The sequence below is a fragment of the Pseudopodoces humilis genome, chromosome 9 (genome assembly GCF_049639895.1).
Source record: "Pseudopodoces humilis isolate 2021_Gansu_Grassland_sample_001 chromosome 9, ASM4963989v1, whole genome shotgun sequence".
In the NCBI taxonomy this organism is placed as follows: domain Eukaryota; kingdom Metazoa; phylum Chordata; class Aves; order Passeriformes; family Paridae; genus Pseudopodoces; species Pseudopodoces humilis.
In genome coordinates, this window is record NC_142208.1 from 32,111,875 (window position 1) to 32,122,813 (window position 10,939).

Sequence of the window (10,939 nt, forward strand, 5' to 3'; positions counted from 1 at the left end):
CTGCAGCCAATCCATACAGCATCAGAGGTTGAACTGAAGCCTGGCTAGTACAGGCACAGCCCTGAAAACTCAGCACAATCATAATTGTATTAGTCACAGATCGTTCCTGTACTTTCTCTCTGCTGCCAGATGCAATTTTGGCTTTGTGACCGTTGTTACAATTCAGGAACTTTGTATAAATCTTTTAACTTTGTCCACAGCCAGTTTTTTCTTTTTGTTTCTTTTTTTGGGGGCTTTTTTTAAGGGTTTTTTTTTGTGTGGTTTTTTTTTCTTGGATTTCTGTTTGGATTTTTTTTCTGTTAATGAAACATAAAAACTATTCTGTTTTCTTTTGCTTGTCTATGTTTCATTTGCTGATAAATGTCCTCTTTCTCTGCAAAGTATCCGTGTTCAGTGCACTGGGATACAAACAAAAGCCACTTTTTGTCTTTTGTGTGGGTTTTTTTGTTTTTTTTTAAAAAGAAGGAAAAGCAGTGCCAAGGAAGGATGCTGGTTTTGACCAATGACATCTTGCAAACACGTGCTACGTCAGCTCAATAGCATCTGGTGAGAGGAGGAAGGGCCAGGGTGCTCCCTGTATCCAAACATTACCCATATGGGGCTGTTTGTGTTGCACACAGCTCAGCAAATCACAACTGCCTGATTCCCCTGTCCTGGACACGTCCCTTGGGTGCCCAGCAGTGTCCCAGGGCTGTGCTGCCTTCAGGGATGCTGCTGCTGTTTCTCTGTAGTGCTGCAGAAGCGATGGGGAAGCTGGGCAGAGCTGCTGGATCCTTCCCAGAGCAAAGCCACAGCCCTGGCTGGGTTTATCTGTGGCTGTGGCACAGATAAGGGCTGTATTTTATCATTATTAATTACAGGGCATTGCTGGTTGTGATAACATTCCTCTGAAATGGAACTAGGCGTGGAAATGCCTTCTCCATTCTGTGCTGCCTATTCTGTTGCTCTTCCAGCTCACTCTGTTGAACAAGAAATTGGTTTATTTTCTTGTTGTCTGGAGACCCAAAGATAAGTTTCCATCTTATCCTGTCTGGGAGCTGGCAATGAATTTTATTGAAACAGTCTGCTCATCTGAGAAAAACTTCCCTGGTGGGATTGTAACAAAACTGGATAAAAGATACACAAAACCAGTCTCATTAAACATTATAACCATAAGTTCTGTATTTGCAGCAGCATATAGTGATAACTGATGTCATTATTTTTTTGCTTTCTACTTTGCAAAGTGTTGTCTGTCTCCTAGGATATTTGAAATAAGCTATAGGTGAAAAAATACAAAGTGATGGGGATCTGGGTTAGTTTATAATACTGAATTTTTGTCCCTGTGGATGGCTTATTGAGTCAGGCTTTCAAACTGCTTGTAACAAAACCCCTCAGAAGCCAGCAATGGGTTTCCAAATCAAACATGTAATATTTTCCCTTTCTGCCAAAATTTAAAATTTTGAAGTAGGTCAAGCTTGGAGGAAAGCTAGGTTCAAGTTAGCTTTGCCAAGCAAAAGATAAATGCCTGCAGAATTCTGTTTTGATTTTTGGGTTCAGTAACCTAATCCTCCAAATCCTTAAGTCTAAATTGGTATTTATATGTGTCCAGGTTCATTGGTGCTAATAGAAATAGTCTAATGACATGGTTAAATACATGGCTAAATTACCTGGGGAGGGTCAGTATCATTTAGACAACAGATAAAACAAAGAATATTTAAAAACATGTCACATCACTGTAAGTGTAGAGATTGACTTTTAAAAGTGTGAAGAAAGGGAGAAATGGCACTCAATGTGTATTGTACAGGTAGGTGATGAATAAAAAAAAGTATTTATTTGAAGTATGATCTGTTGCAGAACACCCTTGATTCATTGGCAAGAGTGTGTGGATCCAACCTTCCCTCCCTTTTTTATTTTTAATTGCTGTACAACACAGTGTTTGCTAGATGTTAAGAATGTTTTAGTGGGAATGTCTTCAACTATGTGATATTAAATATGTTTAGAGGCAAGATCTTGAAAGGAAAGTATAATGATAATGGTATCCTCTACTGTCATAACAGAAAAATCACATCAGATCTTTAAATCCTAACATCTTCAGAGGAAGACATCACTGTATGTAGGAGGCAATATAATTATTTACAAGAGATACTTCATTAGAAGAAAGTAAGATGAAGTATTAGCTGGTGTCTTGAGAGAATGTAAAATGCTTTTAACTGTACACATGCATGTTTAAAACTCTTGGGCTGTTGCTTTCATGAATCTTTAGTGTTCCCTCACAAACAATATTGTATTTTTACTTCAGCAGCTGTTGGCTAATTATTTCAAGAAGTGTTGGAAGTGGCTCGTTTCTAGTATCATCAGATGTTTGCTTTGTAGAGCAGAGCATAAATATTCCTTTGGTCTTTTTAATTGTTCTTGATTTAATGGGTACCTGTTGTGGAAAAAGTTCTCCAGTGTAAAGAGCCCACACTGCAGCACAGATGCTCACTGGGATGTTTCTGTACCAACCCACACAAAATACTCAAAGAAAACAGAACAAGCAAAATCCCTGAGGATAAAAGCCTCTCTCTTTTCCTCTACCCTGTGAATGCATCCATCCTCCCGTAACATTTCTTCTGCCAGCAGAGCGGTGTCTTAACCTTTGAATTTTCTTCTCTTTTCTTTTGTTCTATTTTTACTTGCAGGGTAAATTGCCAGTTCTTCTGCTGGGTCAGTCTGCAGACCTGAGGCCAGGGGAGTTTGTGGTGGCCATTGGAAGTCCCTTTTCCCTGCAGAACACGGTGACCACGGGCATTGTCAGCACCACGCAGCGCGGGGGGAAGGAGCTGGGGCTGCGCAACTCCGACATGGACTATATCCAGACAGATGCCATCATCAATGTACGTCCCCTCTGAGCTGTTGCCTCCAGCCCTCATGCTCCTCCAGTAGATGCTCTGAAAATTCCTCCTGTGATGCCGTCCTTAGGAGCAGGGAGCATTTCTCTCCCCGTAGATCTGGACATCTGCACAGCAGCAGCACTTGGTTGTTACTTAAAACCAGCCCCCAAAAAACCCACACCAGGCACGATATCTGCCTTCACTTCATAATCCTTGCAGATAGAAAGGGAGGAGACAGTATTCTCTGGCAAATAAACATCTTCTCAAAGTCCATCTTTCTGGAAAAGAAGCCAGGCTTAGTTTAAGGATTCAAGTTTGTTTCTGCATTGAGGCAAAACAATAGTTTTTGTACTTCAAATCCTGGCCTTGTAAGAAATCTTCACTAACAGCTCCCAGAGCTGTCCTAAAATCATCTCAGTTTCTGGTGTGGCACTAAGAAAACAAAACTAAATCCTTGGCTTTCTTAACTTTGGCAGGAGAAGAAAAACTAAGTATTTGCAAAGCTCAGCTAAAATGGGTGATATTAAAAGTGTAATTTATGGGTTTGGCTGTTTAAGACTGTTCCATTGCATGTATTTAATAGACAATGGAAACAGTACTACAGAAATATTTCAAAAATTTCTTTTATATTTTTCTTGCAACAAATGAAGAGGTAAATATTAAAACGTGTTCTTATGTTTATTTTCAGTATGGGAACTCTGGAGGACCCCTAGTAAATCTGGTAAGTGTTTCTCCAAGTTTGCTTAGTCTTGAGCTTTTTGCTTTTAATTAAAAAAAAAACCAAAACAACAAAATACCCCACCCAAACCAACAAAAAAGCAAAGTCCCCCCACCAGATATGTGATTTGGAACTTTTGATATCTGGCTGACTACACAAAATTCACATGGTTCTTACTAATCAGCTGTCTGTGTTTATGTTGGCTAAAAAGCTACATTTGGATTTCAATATTTAGGATGTTTATGGTTTGCATAGTTTCAAACAAGTGTAATGTTTTTTTGCTCAAGCCTTGCAAAAAGGGAAAAGCAGATTTTACAGTGAGGTGTTTGCCCTTGCTGTTTACCCTGCAGATGGAAATTATTTTCTTTTGCACACTGAAACTCAGCTAAATATTTCTATAATGTATCTACCCTTTCATTTTGAATCATACACACACACACAAAAAAAAAATCCACATAGCTTCAGGATATTAGGGTTGATTTGCCAATATTGTAGAATGACTGAAGCAGGTTGCAAAACTGTGTGAGAGCTCTCAGGTCTCCTGGGGGTACATGGGGTTGAGTCCTCAGGAGGCACAGCACAGACTGAAACTCAGAACTACTCAGAGTTTCTGCCTTGGAGGAGATTTGGCATTTTTTTTTCCACCCAATTCACAGCACACTTTCAGTCACACTTAATCTTCACTTTAAAAAAAAAACCTGTAGTTGGACAGTTTTTATTCGGGATGAACCAGAGAAAGAAACTGCTGAGGTTTCAAAAGAGATGACATCAGAGATGTTTCATCCAAAGCTCTTGGAGCTATATTGCCAGGAAAGCTTTTTTGATTTTGGTGAACTGTATTTTTCTTTATGTTATTATGTAATAGTGGCTCAGGAGCAGTCGGTGCCATGCTTTATGTGCTGCTTACTGAAATAAACACAGATTAGCTGCAGAATTCATTGCTCATCTGCTGCAAGCAAGAGAATTGCCCAGTTTTGACCTCTTCTGCATCAAGATGAATAATCACATTGATTTTCCAGAATTTCTAGGTAGTGTTTTATCAATAGACTCAAAAAATTACACTTAAAACTTTTAGAAAATTGAAAACCAGCAACAAAGTGTGAATTTGTCTTTGTGGCTGCTTGGAAGAAATCATCCATTTCTCTTTGTGGTGCTCCATATTTGCTAATAATGGCTTGTTTTATTTCTCCAGGATGGTGAAGTCATTGGAATTAACACATTAAAAGTTACAGCAGGCATCTCGTTTGCTATCCCATCCGATAAAATAAAGAAGTTCCTAACTGAATCCCATGACAGACAAGCTAAAGGTATTGTACTTGACTGCTTGGAAAGGGGAACATGAAAATAACCTGGTCTAGTGGGTGGCATCACTGCCCATGGCAGGGGGCTGGAAATTGGTGACCTTTGGGTCCCTTCCAACCCAAACCATTCCGAGATTCTGTGAAAACAGCGATAAACCAGAAAACCAACAGCCTGCGAGGCTCTTTTGGTCAGGGCAACTGATCAAGACCCATTTTCCTTTTTGTAGGAAAAGCTGTAACCAAAAAGAAATACATTGGCATACGAATGATGTCACTAACTCCCAGGTAAGTACCCGAGGTGGCTCCTCACCTTTCCCAAGCGTGGTCTCTGCATGCCTTTGGATCCAGCTGGAGATGTGCAGCAGCGCCCGGGAGGTTTGAGCCAGCACCGTGTGTCTCTGTGCGTGCTGGTGACAGCTCCCAGCCAGTCCTTGCCACCTTCTCCTCTGCGTCTGCCACCTGGTGGAACTCTCCTCTAGACTCTCCTATGAGCTTGTTCTTAAACAGCTCCTGGCTTTTTCTTCTCCTTAATGCTTCAGAAGAGAATAGCTAGTGACTGCGGCTGTCCTGGGGTTATATCCATGTCGTTGTATGTTCTCATCACTTACAGCAGCTGCGTGCGTACCTCCAGTTCTATCAAATTATTTTCATTAAACAGTTCACTTAATGTCAAATGAAGCTTTTGTGTGGACTTGCTTATTCATGCTCAGACTATAAGAGGCTCATGAGCAGGTAATGCCATGTCCTGTAAAAATAACCAGAAGTTTTTCCCTTGTGCGGGATCTACAGGCAGAACAAAGCATTGAAACACATGGGGTTGGGGTTTTCCAGGTGCTCAGGATTGCAGGAGGTGATTCTGTCCCTCTGATCTGCTCTGGGGAGACCCCACCTGGAGCTCTGCATCCAGCTCTGGGGTCCCCAGCACAGGAAGGTCATGGACTTGTTGGAGCCAGTCCAGAGGAGGCCCCAAAGATGATCAAAGGGGTTGAGCACCTCTCCCATGAGAATAGGCTGAGAGAATTGGGATTGTTCAGCCTGGAAAAGAGAAGCTTTGGGCTTGACCTAATTGTGGCCTTCCAGTACTTGAAGGGAGCCTGAAAGAAAGATGGAGAGGGACTATTTACAAAGGGTCTGGAGTGACAGGACAAGAGGAAATGGCTTCTCACTGGCAGAGAGAGGGTTTAGTTGAGATACTAGGAAGAAATTCTTCCCTGTGAGGGTGGGGAGGTCCTGGCACAGGGTGCTCAGAGAAGCTGTGGCTGCCCCTGGATCCCTGCAAGTGTCCAAGGCTGGGTTGCACAGGGCTTGGAGCACCCTGGGACAGGGGAAAGTGTCCCTGCCAAGGCAGAGGGTGGGGACTGGATGGGGTTTAAGGTCCCTTCCATCCCAAACCACTTTGTGATTCTACAATCTGCTAGTTGTAAAGCTTTGAAATGTTTTAACTCTGACTGTCTGTATCTATTGAAATGACTGCCTTTAGCAGAAATAGACATTAAAAAGCTGTATGCATGCAAAAAGTGTAATAATTCCTGAAATGTACATCTAGGGGTTAAAATGAATGCTGAAGTGATGTACCAATGTGTGCAAAACACCTCAGCTCGTGGTTATTAAGTGACTTCAGTAAAATGCGTGGGAGGGTTTTTTCCTGTCTTGACAAAATATTTTTTTTGCTATTTCTTCATTTTTCAGCAAAGCTAGAGAGCTGAAGGATCGCCATAAAGACTTCCCTGATGTTGTCTCTGGGGCCTATGTCATTGAAGTTATTCCAGAAACACCAGCTGAAGCGTAGGTTGAAGTACTTTTTTCTCCAAACCACTGCCACTGACTTAAGGGGGTAGCGATGGAGGCTGTTTCCTGCTTAACTGGCTTTCTTCATTATGCTAAATTAACAAGGTTATGGCCATCTGATTGCTATTAGGTTGTCTGCTGGAAGTGGGTTTGTGGTTTTGCTCTGGTCCCTGATGGGCAATATTGTAACTGGATCGGGGTATTGCAGGGAAGCCCCGTCAGCCTTCCAGGCCGAAGGGCAGGGATTCAGGGGGTGTGAAAACTCCTTTTCCATTTTTCTCAGCAGTTGCTTCCAAGGCATCTGCTGTACCAATGCCAGTGCTGAATAAAGGTTTTTGTTCCTACACACTCTCCTGGCCCTGCTGGTCACTCTGCAGGAGAGTGAGCAAGAAGCTTTGGGTCCACCTTGGAAGAAGCGTCCACCTCAGCGCTGGCCAAACCCACCAGCTCCCCTGGCACACCTTGGGGCTGAAATCCTCTCTTGGCAGCAGATGCTCTTCCATTTGAGGGCTTTGTCAGCAGTCACATTACTGGAAGAGCTGCTGGGTTTGGACAACTGATTTTTTTTCTTGCCATTACTCAGGATTTGCTCAGGAGCTGCCCTGCTGGTTGGTGCCACGTCTGGCTGAAGCCTGGCAGCTGGGCTGTGGTCACTGGCACTGGTCTGGCTGGCTTTTGCTGGAGCCACCTTCCTCTCAGGGTTTGCTTGATAGGAAACCGCTCAGTAATCCAGGGCAGGAAATGGGAAACCTTTTTCATTTTCTGAAGCTAGCAGTAATTCAAGAGAGGAGTAAATCTTCGTGGCAACAAAGAGGCTTATTTGGCACCAAAGGCATGTAGGCAGAAAGCTGCTTGGGGCAGGCATACATTACCTCTTAGGAAGGCTGCAAGGATGGTTGGATGGTGTGTTTCTGGCAGTTTGGGTGTAAGATGAACAGTGACAGCTGTCCAGAGTGCTCTCTGAATTACTGCTGTGTAGATGGTTCAGGCAGAACACTGGCCAGTGTCTGTAATGTGTAGGGATGATTTGGCTACTTCAGTGTATATATTCCAAGGCTGGAATTGCTGCCTTGGTGTTCAGGTTCAGTCTGAAGCTGCAGAAAAGTCATTTTAGGATGTGGGTAATAGCAGAGAGTGGGGGATTTAGAGAGAGAGAAAAAATGTGAGGCAATGTAACCTTCTAATGTGAAGGCAGACCCAAATCAAGGTGCTCCATCCAAAGGCTGGCCTGGCAGTTAAAATGCAGCCCAGGCTGACTCTGTCCCCCCAGTCCCAGTGCCCTTGCCCAGGGCTTTCCTTCTGCTGATCTCTCCAGCACTGTTGTGTAGATGTGCTGGTGGGAGCAGAGCTGGAGTCACCCATCCTGGCTATGAGTCACGTGGAGAGGCTGCATGAAAAAACATGGAATGACTTCCTCTGTGAACATGTTTTGAGCCATGCCTTCTGTAGGAGACCAGATTTGTTGCAAACATTGGCCAAGGGCATCCTGCTTGCAGGAGACACTCGTGTCAGCCGCCTTCTGTGTGTGGAAGAGGCCGATGAGTGGTCTGTGGTTTTCTGAAGGATTATGCTTGTGAAGGGTTGAATCATGTCTGATCTGTCCTGGTTAATTTTTCCATAACTTGGAGCCAGATCGTTGTGCAAGACTGGGCAAGATGTTGTGGTCTGTGGCATCCCTTACCAGCCCTTGGTGTTGGCAGCAGCTCCAGCCAGCCTGGGGAGAGACATGGCCCTGGTTCTGCCCCGTCTTGCTTTGAGTCAGGAAGGTTCCATTTTTGAGGTCAGAAAAAGGGATTTTGGCTGCTATGGGCAGCAGAGGAAGAACACAGTTAATTTTTGGTGACTGAACTAGATAGCTACATGTGTTACTGTGCTCAGGTTTAAAACATGAAGGGTAGGTGAAGTAGCTGCCAGTAAGCTGTGTATGGAGAGCAGGGACTGAAATGCCTCATTAGCACACAGTGCCACTCAGGTTGCTTCTCTATGTATTCAAGAGCAAAAGCTTGGGAAATCTCCCCTTTAAAATGAATCTGCTTTGTTGCAATTATTTTAGAAGACAGATATCAACACCTAGGATCTTTATTGCAGAATTAACTGCTATTTGCAATAATGAATTCCTTTGAAGACAGTGAAATATGGGATTAATCAAACTTGTACATCCATCAGATCCTGAGGTTTCTGCACTTCATTATAATCTTCACTGCTTCATATATTCTGATTGCTCTGCTCATGTCTGCCATGTCTGCACAACTGCTGTTGGGTGGGAAATAGAAATAATCCAGTGATATTTTTTTATTTTTTTTCCCTGAAAATAAAACTGCAATTATAATAACACATTGCTGCTTTGTATTTTCAGTGGTGGCCTGAAGGACAACGATGTGATTATAAGCATCAATGGACAGTCGATAAGCTCAGCCAGTGATGTCAGTGACATTATTAAAAAGGACAGTACGTTGCACATGGTTGTGCGCAGGGGCAACGAAGATGTTATGTTAACAGTAGTTCCCGAAGAAATCGATCCCTAACTAGAAACATGAGCTGGATTTCATGTTTTTTTCTTTTTAACAGCAATGGACTGCTTATATTCTCTCTGTGCTGGTACAGGAAACGTTAGACTTCTGACCAACATTCTGCTTGTTCAGTGGATTAGTATTGGCCAACAGAGTAACTTCTACTAGGTTTAAGGTGCAAAATCAGTGTAATTTCACATACTCCAGATGATAATTTTTTTTTCCTTCTGTATTATGTATGCAATGTACTCTTTACTGGCTTTTACATCCCCCGCGTAACGAATCGACGTTTGCTTCCCTGTGTTGAGTAGATTTCCCATCATTTCCGCTAAGACGCAAACAAAACAAAACCCACGCACACAATGTGTGTTGTGGCATTCAGGTATTTATAGGTTAGCTGTCTTTTAACTGGAAATGCCATTGTAAAGGAGTAGTTGGCTTAAAAGGAAACACAATTGGGAAACAAAGTTTGGTTTATAAACAAAAAAGGAATCCCAACCCAAATAACCTCCCGAGGATCCCGTGCAGGACTTTAATACTATGATATTTTCCTAGTGTTATTAAAAGAATTCAACAGTACTTCTTGTGAGTGACTCATTTTGCTTCCCCCTGTGGAGTGGTTTTCTGTAAGTAGCACATCTGCCTGGAAGGATGTGTCCTGATGGTCTCCTTTTAATCATCATTTAATCACATGACTTATTTTTCAGTATGTGCCTTGTATTTGTGCTTTTGTGCATCTGTTTTCCTCAGCAAGGCTGGGTTCAATTTGTCATATTGCCTATGTCTTCCAGATGTTAATGCATTTTCCTTATAGTTTTAATTACCTCTTCACCAATGCCTGGAATCTGTTTGCCCACTGTAGAAATTGCCACATGGTGGATCACAGATCCCATACCATTCTGGTTCAGATATTAGGATGTCTGCAACCATTTAGACCTGGCTTTAAGCTCTTTGAAACACAGGCCTGGTTTATCCAAATCTGGAGTGCTGGTGTGTGTATGGGTTTGACTCTGGGATATTGGGCATTCCCTCTAACAGGCATTAATCTTTACACACGTGTTTATTGATGCCCTTGAAGTTTGGGGGTGGTGAGTGGGTTTGTCTTGCTCTGAAGGGGAGAAATCAACTACGCTTAATTACGAGGTAATTATTCATTGGGTAAACAACAGGCTAAGCAGCCTTTTCTTTCCTCTGTTGAAACATGTGTTTCAGAGAATAAATCCAAGGGCTGTAGACAAGTTTTGATGACAGTCATTCCTAAAAGGCTCTTCTTTTAGAAAAAGAATGTTTTAGTAAACTTCTCCAGCTGGGTAGCTGGCAGTTTATGATTTTAAAAGAAAGGGCTGTGTTCCACCCAAATGCAGCAATAAATCCTCTAGAGCTGGACTCCTGACAGTGCTCCCTCTCTTCCCAGCTGTATTTCAGCTCTGTTTCAGTTTATCCCTGTTTGAGGAGCCTCTACCCCAACTGCCAGAGCCTGCCCTTGCTCACCTGGATCTCTGTAAATTTACACGGTGTGTAACTTTAATTAATTGCAGTGTACCTTTCAGTCCAGTGTTGACTCCTGACAGGATGGAACACCTCATTACCAACTTGTGCCATGGCTGTGGTAAATCACACCTGGGAAAGTCTGCCAAAACACTGCAGTGCCAAGCACTGACAGTCTGCAATCCCTTCTGGCCCCAAAGATCCAAAGGATAATCTTGCAGAAGTGTTTTGTAGCATCTTTGTTCTGCAAGTTGATCTTGCTGATGTTGATTAATGTTCCAG

The 10,939-nt window shown here is 42.7% G+C and overlaps 1 protein-coding gene across 1 annotated transcript in view; it reads left to right on the forward strand.

The window, feature by feature from the left end:
* Positions 1-9,748, forward strand: part of HTRA1 (HtrA serine peptidase 1) — a 32,195-nt gene extending 22,447 nt beyond the window's left edge. The window contains exons 4-9 of the mRNA XM_005520810.3: positions 2,661-2,855; positions 3,541-3,573; positions 4,763-4,877; positions 5,099-5,156; positions 6,561-6,656; positions 9,016-9,748. Coding sequence (XP_005520867.3) covers positions 2,661-2,855; positions 3,541-3,573; positions 4,763-4,877; positions 5,099-5,156; positions 6,561-6,656; positions 9,016-9,184 — 666 coding nt within the window. The 3' untranslated portion in view covers positions 9,185-9,748. The remainder of the gene's footprint in view (positions 1-2,660; positions 2,856-3,540; positions 3,574-4,762; positions 4,878-5,098; positions 5,157-6,560; positions 6,657-9,015) is intronic.
* Positions 9,749-10,939: the final 1,191 nt, after the last annotated feature.